The sequence below is a fragment of the Sturnira hondurensis genome, unplaced genomic scaffold (assembly GCF_014824575.4).
Source record: "Sturnira hondurensis isolate 20B ecotype Veracruz unplaced genomic scaffold, ASM1482457v3 Scaffold0006413, whole genome shotgun sequence".
NCBI classification, from domain to species: domain Eukaryota; kingdom Metazoa; phylum Chordata; class Mammalia; order Chiroptera; family Phyllostomidae; genus Sturnira; species Sturnira hondurensis.
In genome coordinates, this window is record NW_028079044.1 from 12,384,529 (window position 1) to 12,404,849 (window position 20,321).

The window sequence follows — 20,321 nt, forward strand, 5'->3', positions numbered from 1 at the left end:
CTATCATTATTCACAGATGACTGATAGTGTACTTAAAAAACCCTATAGTCTCCACAAAGGAAATACTTGACCTAATATGTAAAAAACCCTATAGTCTCCACAAAGGAAATACTTGACCTAATATGTAGTTTGGAGCAGGATAGACAGTCAATATTCAGAAATCAATAGCATTTTTGTACACTAACAATGAACTATCAGAAAGAGAAACTAGAGGGGTAAAAATCCCCTTTACTGTAGCAACAAGAAAAATCAAGTGCCTAGGAATAAATCTAACCAAGGAGGTTAGGCACCTGTACTTGGAAAACTACAGAACAATGAAGAAGGAAATTGAGGAATATACAAATAAATAGAAACATATACTGTGTTCATGGACTAGAAGAATTAACATCACTAAATGTCCATACCACCCAAAGCAATCTATAGATTCAATGTAATTCCTATTAAAATATTAATGGCATATTTCACACATCTAGAACAAATATTTCAAAAATTTATATGGAACCATAAAGACCCCAAGTAGCCACAGGAATCTGGAGAAAGAAGAACAAAGTTGGAGTGATCACAGTACCTGATAGCAAACTATATTACAAGGCCACTCTAATCAAAACAGTCTGTAATGGCATAAGAACAGACACATAGACCAATGGAACAAAATAGAGAGCCAGAAATAAAACCATGTCTCTACGTTCAACTAATATTAGGCAAAGAGGGCACGAGCATACAATGAAGTAAAAATATCCTCTCCAAAAAATGGTGTTGGTAGAATTGGGCTGGTACATGCAAAAAAACAAAACTAAATCACCAATTTATACTGTACACCAGAATAAACTCAAAATGGATAAAAGACTTAAATATTTTAAGTCCTGTAACCATAAAAGTCCTAGATGAAAACACAGGCAGGAAAATTTCAGATATCCCATGTAACAATATTTTTGTTGATATATCTCCTAGGAAAAGGGAAATAAAGGGGAAAAAACAAATAGTATGCTATTACATGAAAAAGCTGCACAGCTAAAGAAACCATCAGCAAAATGAAAAGGGTACTGACCATATGGGAGAACATATATGCCAGTGATACATACATTAGATAAGGGTTTAACCTCCAAAATACATAAAGAACTCATATGACTAAACACCAGGAAGATAAACAATCCAATTAAAAAATGAGCAAAGTACCTGAATAGACACTTTGTGCTGTCCTCCAAGGAGGACATACAGACGGCACTTAAATATATAAAAGATGCTCAACATCATTAGCCATCAGAGAGATACAAATTAAAACCACAATGAGATATCACCTCACACCTGCCAAAATGGCCATCATTAATAAAATCAATAAACAACAAGTGCTGACGAGGATGTGCAGAAAAGGGAATCCTAGTTGTAGCGTTGGTGGGAATGCAGACCGGTGCAGTCACTATGGAAAACAATATGGAATTTCCTCAAAAACTTATAAATGGAACTGCCTTTTGACCCAGTGATTCCACTGCTGGGAACATACCCTAAGAATCCTGAAACACCATTTCAACAGCATTTATGCACCTGTATGTTCGTAGCTGCACTATTTATAATAGCCAAGTGCTAGAAACAGCTCAAATACCCCTCAGTAAATGACTGGATAAAAAAACTGTGGTACATTTACACAATGGAACAGTGCACAGGAGAAAGAAAAAATTCCTACCTTTTGCAACAGCATGGATAGACCTAGAGGATATTATGCTAAGTGAAATAAGCCAGTAGGTGAAAGACAAATATCATGTGACCTCACCTATAAGACAAATCTAAATGAACAAAATAAACTAACTAGCAAAATAGAACCAGAGGCATGGAAACATGGAACAGGTTGACAGTGACCAGAAGGAAGGGGGTGGGGGCAGAGGATGGTAATGGTGGAAAGAAGTAGAAGAGACTAGTCAAAGAACATGTGTGAATCACCCATGGACATGGACAGCAGTGTGGGAATTGACTGTGGGAGTTGGGGTTTGGTGGGGCAGAGGAGGGTAAAGGTAGAAAATTGGAACAACTATAATAGAATAACAATAAAAATTACAAATAAAATAAAAAAGAAATGGCAGAGGAAAAAATTAACCATTGTGACAGATTTTTTTTTAAATCATGAGACTACTTTGCAGATTTCTATGCAAATAAATTTGAAAACAGAAAAATATGTAATTTCCTAGGTAAATACAGATACTTAAAATGACTTTAATTTCACTAGTTGTTACTGATCTATTTAGGCTTTCTGCTTCTTCTTGATTCAGTTTTGGAAGATTGTATTCTTTTTAATAATTGTATTTATTTATTTTTAGACAGAGGGGAAGGAAGGGAGAAAGAGAGGGAGAGAAGCATCAATGTATGGTTGCCTCTTATGTACCCTCACGGGGGACCTGGCCTACAACCCAGGCATGTGCCCTAGATTGGGAATTGAACTGAAGACCCTTTTGTTCACAGGCTGGTGCTCAGTCCACTGAGATATACCTGCAAGCACTAGATTGTATGTTTTTAGAAATTTATCCATTTCACCCAGGCTGTCCAATTTCTTGGCATAAAAGTTGTTCATAGTAATTTCTTACAGTCCTTTGTATTTCTGTGGTATCAGTTGTAACTTCTCCTCTTTCATTTCTGATTTTATTTGGGTCCTCTCTCTTTTTTTCTTGATGAGTCTGGGTAATGGTTTGTCAACCTTGTTTATCTTTTCCGAGAACCTGCTCCTAGATTCAGTGATCCTTTGAATTGTTTTTTTAAGTCTCTATGTCATTTAATTCTTCTTTGATCTTGATTATTTCCTTCCTTCTACTCACTCTGGGCTTTGTTGTTGTTATTCCTCTAGTTCTTATACATGGTAGGGTTAGGTTGTTTATTTAATATTTTTTCTAAATATTTATTTAATATTTCTTTTTCTATTTTTAATTTTTTTATTTTTAAGGATTATTTATTTATCTTTAGAGGGGAAGGAAGGAAAGGAGAGAAGGAGAGAAATTTCAATGTATGGTTGCCTCTAGTGAGTCCCCTGCTGGGAACTGGCCTGCAACCCAGGCATGTGCCCTGACTGGAAATCGAACCAAGATCATGTGGTTTGCAGGCTCATGCTCAATCCACTGAGCTACATCAGCCAGGGCTTTTCTGTCTTTTTTAGTAGGCCTGTATTGAACTTTCAGGACTTCCTCCACTGTGTCCTATAGGTTCTGACAGTTGTGTGTTCATTTTCATTTGTTTCCAGATACTTTTGATTTCTTCCTTGCTCTAATAAGATATAATAAGATCAAGGAAGATCCATTCATTATTTATTAACATGTTATTCAGTCTTCATGTATTTGAATGTTTTTGACTTTTTCCCTTGAGGTTGGTTTCTAGTTTTAAGACATTGTCTGTGAAGATGCTTGATATGATTTCAGTTTTCTTGAATTTGTTGAGGCTTGTTTTGTGTCCTACCATGAGGTCTGTCTTTGAAACTGTTCCATGTGCATTTGAAAAGAATGTATATTTTGTTTCTTTGGGGTGCAATGTTCTGTGTATATCAATTCCATTTGATCTAGAGTATCATTCAATGTCGCAACATGCTTGTTGATTCTTTGTGTGGAAGATTTATCTATTGTTGACAGTAGGTTGTTAAAATCCCCTATGATGAATGTTTTGCTGTTGTTCTCTTTATTGAAGTCCTCACAATTTTTCCTTATATATTTAGATGCTCCTTCATTGGGTGCCTATATGTTTACAAAGATTATATCCTCTTGTGGGACTACTCCCTTACGTTGTGTGGTGACCTTTTTTGTTTCTTGTTATAGCCTTTGTTTTGAAGTCTGTTTTGTTGGATATAAGTATTGCTATCCCAGCTTCTTTTTTTCCCCATGTCCATTTGCTTGGAATATTTTTTTCCATCCCTTCACTTTCAGTCTAGGTCAATCTTTTGTTCTGAGGTGTGTCTCTTGTAGACAACATATATGCAGGTCATGTTTTCTTATCCATTTAGCTACCCTATGTCTTTTTATTGGAGTCCCATTTCTTATTTTGTGACATTTATGGTTTCTCTCCTTTTCCTTGATTAAGTCAAGTTTTTAAATTTTCATAAATGTAAAAAAAATCTACATTTGATATCTTGCATATTCTACAGCTTTTATTTAACTGCTTTTATTACAGCTTTTATTTTACTTAGGGATCAATAACCTATGGCCTGTGGCCTAGTCACCTATTTTTGTAAATAAAAGTTTATTGGACCAGAACTCTTTCCATTCATTTATGTACTAAAAATAGCTGCTTTTGTGCTACAACAGAGTTGAGTAATTGCAGCAGAGAGCATAGGCCCACAGTCCTAAAATATAGACTCTAAATATTTAGGAAATTTTCCCAACCTCCATTCAGCTCATTAATTTGTGCTTTTGTTTTTTTTTTTAAATATTTATTTTTAGGGAGAGAGGAAGGGAAGGAGAAAGAGAGGGACAGAAACATCAGTGTGTGATTGCCTCTCATGCACCTCCTACTGGGAGCCTGACCTGGCCCACAACCCAGGCATGTGTCTTGTCTGGGAATTGAACCAGTGACCCCCTTTGGTTCTCAGGCTGGCACTCAATCCACTGAGCCATACGAGCCAGGGCTGCTTTTGTTTTTATTATTTCCTTCCTTTTGACTAACTTTGGGTTCCTTTCTTATTATTTTATATTTTTTGAGTTGGAATTAGTACATTTATTTTATTTTTTCATTTTCTCTGGTAAAGGTATTTAATGCTATGATTTTTCTGTGATGATTACTTTAAATATATCCAATAGATTCTTTTGTTTTTGAAGATTTTATTTATTTATCTTTTTTAGAGGGGAAGGGAAGAAGAGAGGGAGAGAAATATCAATGTATGGTTGCCTCTCATTGGTCCCCCACTGGGAACTGGCCTGCAACCCAGGCATGTGCCCTGACTGGGAATCAAACTGTGATCCTCTGGTTCACAGGCCTGTGCTCAATCTGCTGAGCTACACCAGTAAGGGCTATATCCAATAGATTCTTAATAGTAATGTTTTCATTGTAATTGTTTTATATTTTCCTCTTTCATTCAAGAGTTGTTTACTAGAAGCTTTTAAAACTTCTAGGGGGATGGCCATTTTGTTTCTTGGTAAGAACATTAATAGTTGTACTGCTTTGTGGTCAGACAGTGCTTGAAATAACTCTTCCTTATGGAACTTGGTTATATCTTTTTGGCACCTGACATATCACTTTTAGATTATTGAGAAAAAAATTTTATTTGCCATTAGCAGAATTTGATGAATACCTAAATATATCTTCATTACCAAAGATGTTATTTAGGTATTGTTTCTCTTTAATTTTTGCCTACTTAATCTATTTTGTAATAAGAACAATGAGTTAGACTCTTATTATTGATGTTTTTCTGTCTTTTTGTAGATTTTCCTTCATAGAGGTGGGTTCTGTGTTATTAGATGCATAAATATTTGTAAGATCATATTTTAGTTATGAAATTTGGTTGGTAGCATTTCTTTTCAATATTTAATGCTTTGGGGCTTAAATTTTATTCTCCCTATAACCAAAATTTCCATTGTTGGTTTCTAATTTTCATTTGCCTGGCATATCTTTTCACATCTCTTATTTTTAGCTTTTCTGAATCAATTTATTTTAGATATATATCTTGTATGCAGTACATAGCTGGATCTTGGCTTATGAGCAAGTTAAAATCTTTTTCTTTTATTAGACAAGGTAAATACATTTGTACTAATTGATATAACTGATATTCTTGGTCCCAAGTCAGTCTGAATATTTCTTTTTTAATGTTTTATTGATTATGTGATTACATCTGTCCCATTTTCCCCTTTGCCCCCCTACACCTGGTATGCCCTATTGCCTCTGGCAGTCCCCCAGTTCATATTCATGGGTCATGCATCTAAGTTCTTTAGCTTATCCATTTCCTATATTGTTCTTAACATCCCACTCTCTATTCTGTACTTTACAATTTGCACCTTAATCCTTGCACCTTTCCCTCCTTCTTCTCCTTCCCCTTCCCAACTGATAACCCTCCAAATGATCTTCATATCTATGATTCCATTCCTGTTCTACTTTTTTTCTTAGTTTGTTTTTAGATGCCATTGATGATAGTTGTGAATTTATTGCTATTTTAATGTTCATAGTTTTGATCATCTTCTTTTTCTTAAAGTTAAGTCCCTTTAACATTTCATATAATAAGGTCTTGGTGATAATGAACTCCTTTAGTTTTACCTTGTCTGGGAAGTACTTTACCTGTCCTTCCATTCTAAATGATAGCTTTGCTGAATAAAGTAATGTAGGTTGTAATGGTGGTCGTTGCTTTTCATCACTTTAAATACTTGCCGGTCCCTTCTAGACTGCAAAGTTTCTTTTGAATAATCAGCTGATCTTCTTATGGAAACTGCTTTGTATGTAACCATTTGCATTTCTCTTGCTGTTTTTAAGATTCTCTTTATCATTAAAATGCCTTTGATAATTAATTATCATTATCAGGTAATTAATTAATTACCTGTGTCTCATTGTGGTCCTCCTTGTGTGCTTCATGTCTGGGACTCTCTGAGGTTCCTGGACTTGTATGTCTATTTCCTTTACCAAATAAGGGAAGTTTTCTTTCATTATTTTTTGAAGTAAGTTTTAAATTTCTTGTTCTTCTTCTTCTCCTCACTCTGGTACCCTATGATTCAAACGTTAGTATGTTTGAAGTTGTCCCAGATGCTCCTTAGCCTGTTCTTGTTCTTCTGGATTCTTTTCTTTTTGCTGTTCTAATTGAATTTTTTTCTTCCTTACATTCCAAATTATTGATTTGATTCTTAGCTCCATCCACTCCACTGTTGGTTCCCTGTAAAGTTTTCATTATTTCACTTAGTGTAACCTTCACTTCTGCTTGGGTCTATTTTATGCTATTGAAGTACCCAGTGAGTTCCATGACCATCCTAATAACCAGTGTTTTGAACTCTGCATCTGATAGATTGCTTATCTTCATTTTGTTTAGTTTATTTTCTGGAGTTTTGTTCTCTTCTTTCACTTGGGCCTTATTTCTCTGTCTTCTCATTTTGGCAGCCTCCCTGTGTTTGTTTCTATGTATTAGATAGAGGTGCTTTGACTCCCTGTTTTAGTAGCATGGACTATTGTAGAAAAATGCACCACTAAATTGGGTGGGATGGAACCTTAGGTAATTTCCTGGGTGGCGCAACCAGTGCGAATGAGGTTGATGGAGTCTTAGATATGGTGTCATTACTTTGTGGCTCTGTGTGGAGGAAGGCTCGGAAAGGGAACAATTTTGCTGTCTGGCCTCTGGAGTTTTGTCTAGAAGAAAGCTGTCCCTCAGCACTTGCCCTGATACAACACACTTCAATTTCTCCCAGTATGCCAATGGTGCCCTTCCATTTGATGCTCTGGTGCTGGAACCCAGAGGGATTGAGTCTGTGTAAGTCTTAGTTCCATTGTGGACCCTTTGACAGGAGACTCCTTAGAATCCTGCAGTTTTTTCTGCCACTCCAATTCCTACTGGTTTTCACAGCCAGCAGTTATGAGGACTTACCTTCCTGGCACCGGAATGCTGGGTTGGCACCGGAATGGTCTGGTGTGGGGATGGTATCCCTCCTTCCTGAGGTATCCCTCCTGATTTTTATCCACCACACATGGGTGTGGGACCACTCATTCCATTTTTCTGTGCTTCGTTGTGCATCTCTGCACCTCCATTCCTCCTATTTGTCTGGACCATTGTGACTTCTTTAATTCCTTGGTTGTCAGATTTCCATACACCTTGATTTTCTGACAATTCCGAGTGATAGTTATTCTGTGGTCCAGTTGTAATTTTTGCTGTGGTTGTGAGAGGAGGTAAGCCGTGTTTATCTATGCCTCCATCTTGACCTGAACATTTCATAATTATGTACATTTGATTCATATTTACTTATGTTTCTTTATGACATATTTAGGTATTTCCTTTGTCTTAGTTTCTTTTCTGAACTATTTATTATGTGATATATAGTGTTCATTGGCATCCTTTAAGTCCCATCTGTATATAACAAACCATGAACTTATTCTGCTTTTCTCTTTCATTATGTTCTCCTCTCACTTTTCAGTTGTATCATTTTTACTTAATCACAACATGCAGTATCTGTACATGAGTCTCCCATACTTATCTCCTGTTTATATGTATTGAATCATTTACAATCAGTCCTTTGCTGAATTTTTTTGAGTTATCCATGGTCGGGTGAAGCTCTTAGAATATTCCTCAAGAAGGGTTCATGCAAACTGTTTTTCTTCAGACTTGATATTTGAAGGAGAGCTTGGATGGATACAAAATTCTTCGTTCACCTTCTTTCATTGAGTTTTTAAAAACTACAGCTCCAGTTTTGCCTTGCTTTGTATTTTGTTTTTGAAACAGTTAATGCTAGTTTATTTTTTCTGCTTTGTAAGTTACTTGATCTTTTTATCAGAAGACCTTGAAGATTTTTAAAATTAATCATTCGAATCTGAGGGCTTTGTTAGGATATGTCTTAGAACCAGTTGTTCTAATATAATTTTTCTCAGGTACCTGAGATGATTTTTTCCTTTTGTTTTTATGGTTATAGAATAGCATTTTTACTTATTTTTATCTTTAATTACATTGATTGAGGGGACATTAGTTAATAAAATTGTGTCCTTAGGTTAGAAAAATAATTTTTATATATAACACAAAAACACAGTCAATGAAAGAAAAAAACAGCTAAGTTGGGTTTCAACAAAATAAACTTTTGAACTTCAAAAGGCACTATTAGGAAAATGAAAGGGCAAGCCATTGACTGGGGGAAATTATTTACAAATTTTATATCTGATAAAGGACTTATATTGACAGTACGTAAAGAACCCTTATAATTCAGTTATAAGAAGAGAACTCATTAAAAATGGACAAAAGTTTTGAATAAATATTTCACCAAAGAAGATATATTATAATGGTCAATAATCACATAAAAAATGCTCAACATCATTAGTCATTAGGGAAGTGAAAATTACAATCATAATGAGCTACCTACTACTCTATACCAACCAGAATGGTTATGATAAAAAAGACTACTAAGCATAGGTGAAGATGTGGAGAAACTGGAGCCCTCATACCTTGTTGGTGGGTATGTAAAATGATGCAATCACTTTAGAAAAACAATTGGGCAGTTTTGTAAAACTAACAACATGAACTTTCAATATAATACAGCACTTCCACTCCTACATATGTACACAACTGGAACAAAACATAAGACAACTCACAGACTTATATGTCAGTATTTATAGCAATATTGTTCATAGTAGCCAAAAATGGAAATAATTCAAATATCAGCTGGTAAGTCAATATACAAATATCCATGCAATATCATACTATTCCATAATTAAAAAGAACCTCCAAAACATAATGCTAAGTGAAAGAAGCCTGACAAAAGAAACAGTATATTGTGTGATTCCATTTATGTGAAATTTCCAGATTATATGATTTCACTTATATAGATTTTATCTAAAACAGAAAGCAGACCAATGATTGGCCTGGCCTGGAGATGGGAGTGGGAACTGATTGTAAATTGGCATGAAGGAACTATTGGGGTGACAAAAATGTTCTGAAACATTTAGAACATTTAGGTAGTTGCAACTACCAACTATTGCTGGTAGTTGCAAATTTTATTAATGTACTAGACATTATAATTGTATAATTATAATGGGTATAGTATTCTATGGTACATGTAAATTATACCTGTAAAATTGTTTTTAAAACAGTAAATTGAGGGAGGACTTTCAGGTAGCTAAATATACAATAATAGTGGCAGCCTGCCTTTTCAGCTCCCAGTAGTTCCTCTATAAACAGTACAAAGCAGAAGAAAGAGAGAAATGAAACTACATGAAAACCACACTTCTGACATGACTTGAAGATAGAATGTTCACAATTCATAATAATTGTAAATAAAATGGAAAAGGCACCAAATGTCAGTGAGCTCTCCAACTCCTGGTATTCTTCTAGATCAGAGCACGGACTACAGGAAGGGAACTAAAATGAAAAGTACCATGCTACTTGAAGGCCGGAGTGGGGGCTGGAGAGGGGGCGGGCAGTTTAACTTCTGGGGAAGGAGATACTTCGGTGATCAAAGACAAAAAAGAGAAGCACCTTTGGCAATTGGGTGTGAAGGGGGAAAGAAGTACAAGGGGGGAATTTAGAATTCTGCAAGAGAAAAATGAGCCCAAATATGAGGTCATACAACTACATCAGGAATGTGCAGAGTTTAATTAGTCCCTCTATGGTTCTCTCATGTCCAGGATCTCCCTGTTAAATTTGTGGCTAGACCACCATTCTGTGACTTGACTTAAGCAGACTAGTGGATCTGTGGTCTTCCCTGTTCATTAACTATCACATTTACTTTTACTGACTGTGAGTTTGCTATTTTTATTGATAATGCTGCTTGCTGGATGGGGTTTTTCCACTCTTAATCTCCAAATCAGATCAGCTATTGGTTTTCACAGCCTGTCACACACTACTAAAAGTACAAAACTAGTTCTAAACTAGTTTAGGGGTGGTGGGAGGATGGGAGCAATTTCCTAAAACATCACAAATTACCACATATTATGTATATCACAAATTTATATACATCACATATATATGAAAAATATGGTCTCTTCACAATTATTGCATCTAACTGGGATCTTTAAGAGCAGGTGTGTAAATTAGAGACCACGCTACAAATCTTGCCCACTTCTGTTTCATAAGCTGTAACACCTACTCTCACTCATTTATTTTCTGTGGCTCCTTTCATACTACAAGTAATTGTGAGAGTCTGTTTGGCCCACAAGCCTTTCACACAAAGTTTGCCGATCTTTGCTTCAGTGAATTATCATCATCATAATTAACATTATAATTTTCTTTTTTAAGAAAATATTTATTTATTTTAAGAGAGGGGAAGGGAAGGAGAAAGAGAGGGAGAGAAACATCAATGTGTGGTTGCCTCTTGCACCCCCCACCCCCACTGGGGACCTGGCCTGCAACCCAGGTATGTGCCCTGACTAGGAACTGGTGACCCTTTGGTTCACAAGCTGGTTCTCCATGAACCCAGCCACACCAGCCAGGGCCTATAATTTTCATTGTAAATAAAACTATTTAGTGTTTTTAATTTCACATTTATCCTTATATTTATTTTCTCAGTAACCTAGTGTGGTAAGTTGAATGATATTAACTTATATCACTTACCAGATTTCAAAAACTAATGGCAAGCTTGTGTAACATATAATTTAAATATTATAAAAATAGTATTTTGATCCAATCATTTAATAATCCTAAAATTTAACAACAGAATACAAATAATCCTGTACATTATAGAAATTTTATTTTGGCCTCAAATAATATTAATTCTGAAATTTTTTATTTAAATTCACCCTGGCTGGTGTGGCTCAGTAGATTGAGTGCCAGTCAGTAAACCAAAGGGTCACTGGTTCGATTCCCCGTCTAGGGTACATCCCTGGGTTACAGGCCAGGTCCCTAGTGAGGGTGTGCAACAGGCAACCACACATTAATGTTTCTCTCCCTCTCTTTCTCTGCCCCTTCTCCTCTCTAAAAAATAAAATATTTAAAAAAGTTTTTTGGTTTACATTCAATTCCATCTCCATCATGCCTGCTCTTGCATGACCAAAATACTGCAAAGCCTCAAACATGAGAAAATGCACATTATTTTCTATGACATTTTGAAATGTCATTGCTTAACTGTTAGTTTGCATTTAAAAGAGGAATCTTTAATTTGTTTAATACTAAATATTTTTCCTTAATGCAGCAACTTTCTTAGTTCAACGTATCTTACCTATTAGAAGAGACATTCAATGTTCTTTGTTGAATAATATGACTACTGATAGAACAAAAGTGGGGGAGGTTATCTGGAAATGTGTCTTCTCCTTGAGGTGTTAATGATAGTCCAACAAAAGCTTCAGTCAGCATATCCCCTCCTTTCAAAGGCTCCAAGAGTTCTGTTAAAAAATGGTAAGACATGAGTCAAATACAAATGCAATTTCTGCTAACTGCTTCAGAAGAATGATTACAGGAACGCTTTTACATACTCCAATGAAACTTTTTTAACTTGCCCATTCATGGTGTTTTTAACCAGCATTTTATTAATTAAATATTATAATTTTTGTTACTGTAATGTTTTATTATATTAGAATACTGTAAGAAGTGAATTATTTTACTTTCTTAACATGTAACACACAGTTTGAACCAGGGAACTGGCCTGCAACCCAGGCATGTGCCCTGACTGGGAATTGAACCGGTGACCTTTTTTAGTCCTGTAAATACAAATAATGCCTGGGTCACAGACATTACTGAGCCATACCAGCCAGAGCTTTTGGCATACAATTTGAAAATAAAACAAGAATAAAATATCCTTTCCAATATTCCAATAAAATTCTTATTTAGAATTTTTAAGTGTATAGAGAGTTTGCTATTCCCATGTAGAGAGTTTGCTTTTCCCATGTAGAGAGAAAACATAATAAAGTTGTGAAAAATACATACTTGTAGAAACAAACTTTATTAAAAGCTTAAGCTGTTAAAACCATACTGTGTGTATTTTTTAGTTAAACATTTTTATTTAGAAAAACTATATGACTTAATTTTTGCCATGCTATTTTTATGTGTAGTGTTTAATAGTATTATATATATTCACATTATCATGAAACAGATCTTCAGAATTTTTCACCTTGCAAGACTGACAGTGTATACTCATTAAACAACTCCCCATTTCTCCCTCCCCCCATGCCCTGGAAATGACCATTTTACATGTTGTTTCTATAAATCTGACTACTTTAGATACCCCATATAAATGTTATCAGACATTATCTGTATTTATGTGACTGGCATATTTCACCTAGCGTAATGTCTCCTTAGTTCATCCATGTTTTAGCATGTGACGAGATTTTTCTCACTTCTTAAAGCTGAATGATAATCAGCTAAATGCATATATCACATTTTGTTTGTTCATTCATCTGTTGATGGACACTTGGGCTGCTTCCTCCTCCTGGCTATTTTTCAGTAATGCTGCTATGAACTTGGGAGTGCAGAGAGGAACCACTATGTTGTTTTGATTGTGGTTGCACCTTTTTATGGAGAGGGACTCCCCCCAAAACTAGAATTATCTTCTGGAGGACAGGTTGTTTGTATTACAGGCTTACACTACTAGGTGAGTTGTTCTAGGAACCCATCTGTATCAGTATACCAGCTGGCATTGTTGTGAGAGGCTGTGTTTGGCTTCCGTGAATTTTTTTGAAGACTTTTGTTTGCCCATTTCATGATGGGTGATTTACAAGTACACCTGCCTAACTTACACTGAGTACTCAGCAGTTTTTTGGACCAAAAACAGTATGACTCCTGTGTCTTACCCTCTCTATTTGCCAGATCTTGCCCTGAACAACTATTTTTGTTTCCCCTGATGAAAAAAGTCCTCAAAGGGAAACATTTTGCTAATGTACAAGAAACAAAAAAATGGCAGAAGCAATAAAAGGCATCAAAATCGATGAGTTCAAAAACTGTTTTGAGCAGTGGAAAAAAGTCTTGGTAAGTGTATTGCATCAAATGGAGAGTACTTTGAAGGTGACTGAAGTTCAAACATGTAAGATAAATACATTTTTAAATAAATAAATTCCATTTTGGGGGGTCCACCATCATACAATCCCACCAAGAATGCACAAGTGTTCCAATTTCTCCACATCCATGTCAAAACTTGTTATTTCTATTTTCTGTTTTCTTTTTAAATAGTAGCCATTGTACTGGGTGTTAGGTGCTATCTCATCATAGTTTTAATTTGCATTTCCATGATAATTGGTGATGTGGAGCATCTTTTCTTGTATTTATTTGCCATTGGTATGTCTTTGGAGAAATATCTACTCAAGTTTCTTGTCCATTTTTGAATTGGGTTTGGTTTTGAGTTTTAGAAGTATTTTACATATTCTGGATTTTAATCCCTTATCAGATACATATTTGAACATATTTTCTACCTTTCTGTGTGTTGCCTTTTCATTCTATTGGTAGTGTCCTTTGATTTTGAATTTTGCTGTACAATGGAACCTTGGCTCTTGAACTTAATTTGGTTTTGAAGGCTGTTCAAGAAGTGATTCATTCAAAAACTGAATCGTGCAGGTGACTGATTGATTATACAGGTGTCAGCATGAAAGAGTCAGGTCAGGAACTGAAGTGTTGTTCAACAACTGAGATTTTCTCCATGAACAACTTGGTTGAATTGTTCAAGATGGGAGATGACTGAGAATTGAGGATTGACTCTAGTACAATTTACCTATTTTACTTTTGCTGCCTGTACTTTTGGTGTCATACATGCAAGAAGTCATTGCCAAATCCAATGTCATAAAGTTTTCGCCCTGTTTTTTTTTGTGTTTATGTGTTTGTTTTGCTTTTTGTTTTTTACTAAGAGTTCTGTAGTTTCAGCTCTTTCATGATCTATTTTGAGTTAATTTTACAGACATGGTGAACAGGAAGGGTCTGACTTCATCTTTTGCATATGGACATCCAGGTTTCCCCACACCATTTGTTGAAAAGACATCCTTTCCTATTGAGTGGACTTGGCACCCTTGCTGAAAATCATTTGACCATACATAAGAGGGGTAATTTCTGGAGTGTTATGTTCTATTGGCCTATATATCTGCTTTTATGCTAGTACCATATTGTTTTGATTACAGTATCTTTGTAGTAAGTTGGGATGAGGTAGTGCAAGTCCTCTGGTTTTGTTCTTTTTCCACATTGTTTTGGCTGTTCACAGTCCCTTGTGATTACACATGAATTTTAGGATGTTTTTTTTCTGTTTTTGAAAAATTCATTATTGGGATTTTGATAGGGATTACAATGAATTTGTAGATTGCTTTGGGATATACAGACATTTTAACAATAATGTCTTCCAATCCATGAACATGGGATATTTTTCCACTCAGTATTTACTCTCTTCTTTATTTTATTTTAGCCATATTTTCTACTTTTTAGTGTACAAGTCTCTGACCTTCTTAGGTTTATTCCTAAGAATTTTATTCTTTTTGATACTCTTGTACATGGAATTGTTTTTAAAATTTTCTTTACAGATCTTCATTTACAGGGTATAGAAGCACAACTGATTTTTGCATGTTGATTGTGTGTGCTGCAACTCTGATGAGTTCACTTATTCTAATAGCTTTTCAGTGGAATCTTTAGGATTTTTAATGTATAAGGTCATATCATCTGCAGAGATAATTTTATTTCTTCCTTTCCAATTTGGATACATTTTATTTCCCTGTTTGCTCTGGTGAGACTTCTGGTATTATGTTTAATAGAAGTGGAAAGAATGGATGTCCTTGGCTTGTTCATGACCATAGAGGAAAAGCTTTCAGTTTTTCACTATTGAGTATGATGTTAATTGTGCACTCTCTATATATGATCATTATTACATCAAGAAATTTCCTTTTATACCTAGTTTCCTAAAGATTTTATCATGAAAGGGTTTGGAATTTTGTCAAATATTTTCATCTGCATAATTGACAGATGTACATATATTTGACATATATAATTTGACAAATACAGACACACAAATATATATATATATATATATATATATATATATATATAGTATTTGTCCATTCTGTAGGTTCAACTATTATCTTTGCATTCCAGAAATAAGTCATTTGTTAATGGTGCATATTCTTTTTAACATGTTGCTGCACTTGAACATACTTGTTCAAGCATGAACCCCTCCCCCATTATTCACCCCCTTTAGTTTATGACGTGTGTCAAGTTCTTTAGATTCTATATTTCCCATACTATTCTTGCCCTCCCCCTATCTATTTTCTACCTACTGTCTATGCTATTTTCTGTACCTTCTCCCCCTTATTTTGTTAAAAAATTTTATGCCAACATTCATCGGAAATATTGGTCTATTTTCTTAAACATCTTTGTCAGGCCTTGGTATGAGGATAATGAGGGCCAAGTAGAATGAGTTTGGGATTTTACTTCCTCTTCAGTTTTTTTAAAGTATATTTTATTGATTATGCTATTACAGTTGTCCCAATTTTTTCTCCCCTTTCTCCCCTCCTCCCAGCCCTGCCCCCACTCCAGCATCCCACTGTCCCCTCCTTAGTTCATGTACATGAATAGCACGTATAATTTCTTTGGCTACTCCACTTCCTATACTGTTCTTAACCTACCCTTACCTATTTTTTTCCTAGACAACCTACCTATTATGCTTTTTATTCCCTTTCGCCCATATTCTCCCCCTCCCTACTCCAGGTGATCTCCATTTCCTTTTTTAAAAAGATTTTATTTATTTATTTATTTTTAGAGAGAGGGGAAGGGAGGGAGAAAGAGGGAGAGAAACATCAATGTGTGGTTGCCTCTCACGTGCCCCCAACTAGATACCCAGCCCACAACCCAGACATGTGCCCTAGGCTGGGAATCGAACTGGTGACCCTTTGGTTCACAGGCCAGCACTCAATCCACTGAGCCACATCAGCCAGGGGTGATCTCCATTTCTGTGATTCTGTTCCTGTTCTAATTGTTGGCTAATTTTTTGTTTTTGTTTTTTAGGTTCAGTTGTTGATAGTTGTGAGTTTGTTGTCATTTTACTGTTCATAGTTTTTTATCTTCTTTTTCTTTAACATTTCATATACTAAGGGCTTGGTGATGATGAACTCCTTGAACTTGACCTTATCTGGGAAGCACTTTATCTGCCTTTCTAACCTAAATTATAGCTTTGTTGGATAGAGTAATCTTGGATGTAGAACCTTGCTTTTCATGACTTCAGATACTTCTTTCCAGCCCCTCTTGCCTGCAAGGTTTCCTTGAAGAAATCAGCTGATAGCCTTATGGGGATTCCTTTGTAGGTAAGTCTCCTTTTCTCTTGCTGCTTTTAAGATTCTCTTCTTGTCTTTCATTTTGGGTAACTTAATTATGATATGTCTTAGTATGTTCCTCTTTGGGTTCAATTTCTTTGGGACTCTCTGGGGTTCCTGGATGTCTATTTCTTTAGCCAGCTTGGGGAAGTTTTCCTTCATTATTTGTTTAAATAAGTTTTCTGTTTCTTCCTTTTCCTCTTCTCCTTCAGGCACCCCTATGATTCAGATGTTGGAATGTTTAAAGTTGTCCCAGAGGTTCCTAAGCCTCTCCTCACTTTTTTGAATTCTTATTTCTTCATTCTGTTCCAGCTGGATGTTTATTTCTTCCTTTTTTTCCAAATCATTGATTTGAGTCCTGGTTTCCTTCCCTTCACTGTTGGTTCCGGCATATTTTCCTTTATTTCCCTTGGTATAGCATTTATTTCTTCCTTCATTTTACAGTGAAGCTCAGTCAATTCTGTGAGCATCTTGATTATCTGTGTTTTGAACTCTTCATCAGATAGTCTATCTCCTTGTTGCTTAGTTCTTTTTCTGGAGTTGTTTAAAATATATTTGATTGATTATACCATTACACTTGTTCTATTCCCCCCCTTCATTCCCCTCCACCCTGCACACCCCTCCCCCACCATTCACCCCCTTTAGTTTATGACCACGTGTCTCAAGTTCTTTAGATTCTATATTTCCCACACTATTCTTGCCCTCCCCCTTATCTATTTTCTACCTACTGTCTATGTTGTTTTCTGTACCTTCTCCTCCCTTCTCCCCCTCCCACTCCCCTGTTGATAACACTCCATGTGTTCTTCATTTCTATGGTTCCACTCCCGATCTAGCTGTCCTCTTAGTTTGCTTTTGTTTTAGGTGTGGTTGTTAGTAACTGTGAGTTTGCTGTCCTTTCACTGTTCATATTTTTCATCTTCTTTTTCTTAGATAAGTCCCTTTAACATTTCATATAATAAGGGCTTGGTGATGATGAACTCCTTGAACTTGACCTTATCTGAGAAGCACTTTATCTGTCCTTCCATTCTAAATGAAAGCTTTGTTGGATAAAGCAATCTTGGATGTAGGTCTTTGGATTTCACGACTTGGAGTACTTCTTTCCAGCCCCTTCTTGCCTGTAAGTTCTCTTTTGAGAAATCTGCTGACAGTCTGATGGGAACTCCTTTGTAGGTGTCCCCTTATCTCTTGCTGCTTCTAGGATTCTCCCCTTCATTTTGGTCTTGGCTAATGTAATTATGATGTGCCTTGGTATGTTCCTTGGGTCCAACTTCTTTGGGACTCTCAGAGCTTCCTGGATTTCCTGGAAGTCTATTTCCTTCGCCAAACTGGGGAAGTTCTCCTTTATTATTTGTTCAAATAAGTTTTCCACTTGTGGCTGTTTCTTTTCCCCTTCTGGTACCCCTGTAATTTGGATGTTGGAACGTTTCAAGATGTCCTAGAGGTTCCTAAGCCTCTCCTCATTTTTTTTGAATTCTTGTTTCTTCATTCTTTTCTGGTTGGATGTTTCATTCTTCCTTCTGGTCCACTCCATTGATTCGAGTCCCAGTTTCCTTTCCTTCACTATTGGTTTCCTGTGCATTTCCCTTCATTTCAATTAGTTTAGCCTTCATATGTTCCTCTAATTTGTGACTATAATCAACCAGTTCTGTGAGCATCCTGATCACCAGTCTTTTGAATTGTGCATCTGAGAGGTTCGCTAATTCTTTTTCGCTTGGAGTTATCGGCTCTGGGGCTTTGAGTTCTTCTTGAGCCATATTTTGGACTGTTCATGCCTGTTATATACGTATGAGGAGCAGAGCCCTAGGTGTTCACCAGGGTGGGACCAGTCAGAGGCTGGGTTGTGATGCTATATGTGGGGGCGGGGTCAAAGAAAAGCAATGGTGGTCCCCTCTGCCACCTCCCGCCGCCGGGGCTGTGTGGTCCATCCCACTGCAGGCGAATGTGCAACCACGGTCAGCCTACCACCTTGTGCACTCATTGGGTTCGCCCTCTGGGGCCTGCACCTTCCGTCTCACTGCTCACTCCTCTGCTGGTTTATCTGCGCACGAATGTGTGACCGTGGTCAGCCTGCCTGGCACCCTCACTGGGTCTGCGCTGCTACCCCGGCTGCCTGCGCGCCTGGGTCAGGGGATCTTTCCTGCCCGACCCTGCTCTGCTGCTGGCTCTGCCCCTCTTACTGGTCCGGTTGAATAGTTCGTTTTTGTCAGACTTCCATAAAGTTCAATTTTCTGTTCTTTGGCTGCGTCTTTGTTTACTAAACCTTTGTTATATTCAAACTTGGTTGTGGGAGAAAGCACAGTGTTTCTACCTACACCTCCATCCTGGCAGACGACCCTTTTTCTGGAGTTTTGATCTGTTCTTTGCCTTGGCATACCTGTTATGTGGTAAAGGGTGGATCTTTAGGTATTCACCAGGGCAGGGCAACCCTCTTTGCTGCATTGTGCCACTATCTGTGCAGGAGTGGTCAGAGAGGGAACAAATGCTGCTTACTAGGCTCTCAATCCCACTTTCCGTCACTTCCCCTTGCTTCCCACAAGTGGATTGTGCCCTTTCACATGCTGATTCACAGGTTGGTGGGTTTGTGTATGTTTTGGGGCCCTATGGTCTTCTCCAACAAACTCTCCTGTGAGGCTAGAAGTTTCTCCCTGCTGCCACAACCCGCACAGATACTTTATAGCCAGGGGTTTTGAGTCTTTAGTTTCCAGGGCTGAAACCTTGGGTTCATGGTATGTCTTGCTCCCGCATTGTTCCTCTGGCTTACCTGCACACAAATGTGGGATTGCCCAGATGATTCACCACCTTGCCTTTCTGCATTCCTCCTCTGCTACCCCAGCTGCCTCTCTCCGCTCCACCTGCCAGTCTGAATGAATGTTTAACTCCTTGGTTGTTGGACTTCCATGCAAATGATTTTCTGGCAGTTGTGGCTGTTTTTTGTTTTAAAATTGGTTGTTATCCTTCTTTTGGTTGTCTGAGGAAGTGAAATGTTTCTGCCTATGCCTCCATCTTGTCTGGAATTCCCTCTTCAGTTTTTTGGGGAAAGTTTCTGGAAGACTGCTGGTATTCTTTTCTAAATGAAGTCATCAGGTCATGGATTTTTCTTTGTAGGGAGTTTTTTGATTACAGATTCAACCTCCTTACTAGTTATAGGTCTGTTCCGATGATGTTTTATTCATTTTTAAATTTTGTTTATTGTTACAGTTGTTTGCCCCCCTCTGCTCAGCCCCCCCTCCCACTTCCATAGTCATTGCCCATCCCCAGATGATTTCTTCATAATATACTCTTGGTTGGTGGTATGTTTCTGGAAATATATCCATTTCGTCTAGATTTTACTATTTGTTAGCATGTAGTTCATAGTACTTTCTTATCCTTTTTATTTCTGATTTTCATTTTTTAGTCATCTCTTTTCTTAGTTAATCTAGATAACGGCTTTCCAATTTTATTGAAATTTTAAAAAACAGCTCTTAGTTTGGGTCACTTTACTTATA

The 20,321-nt window shown here is 36.8% G+C and overlaps 1 protein-coding gene across 2 annotated transcripts in view; it reads right to left on the reverse strand.

Annotated features, from left to right (window-relative positions):
- WDPCP (WD repeat containing planar cell polarity effector) overlaps positions 1–20,321 on the reverse strand; it is a 407,760-nt gene that overhangs the window by 44,616 nt on the left and 342,823 nt on the right. Inside the window, exon 15 of one of the 2 annotated variants that reach the window (XM_037048018.1) lies at positions 11,787–11,949. In XM_037048018.1, coding sequence (XP_036903913.1) covers positions 11,787–11,949 — 163 coding nt within the window. Of the gene's footprint in view, positions 1–11,782; positions 11,950–20,321 lie in introns of those variants that run through there. The other variant, XM_037048019.1, reaches the window with a different exon arrangement.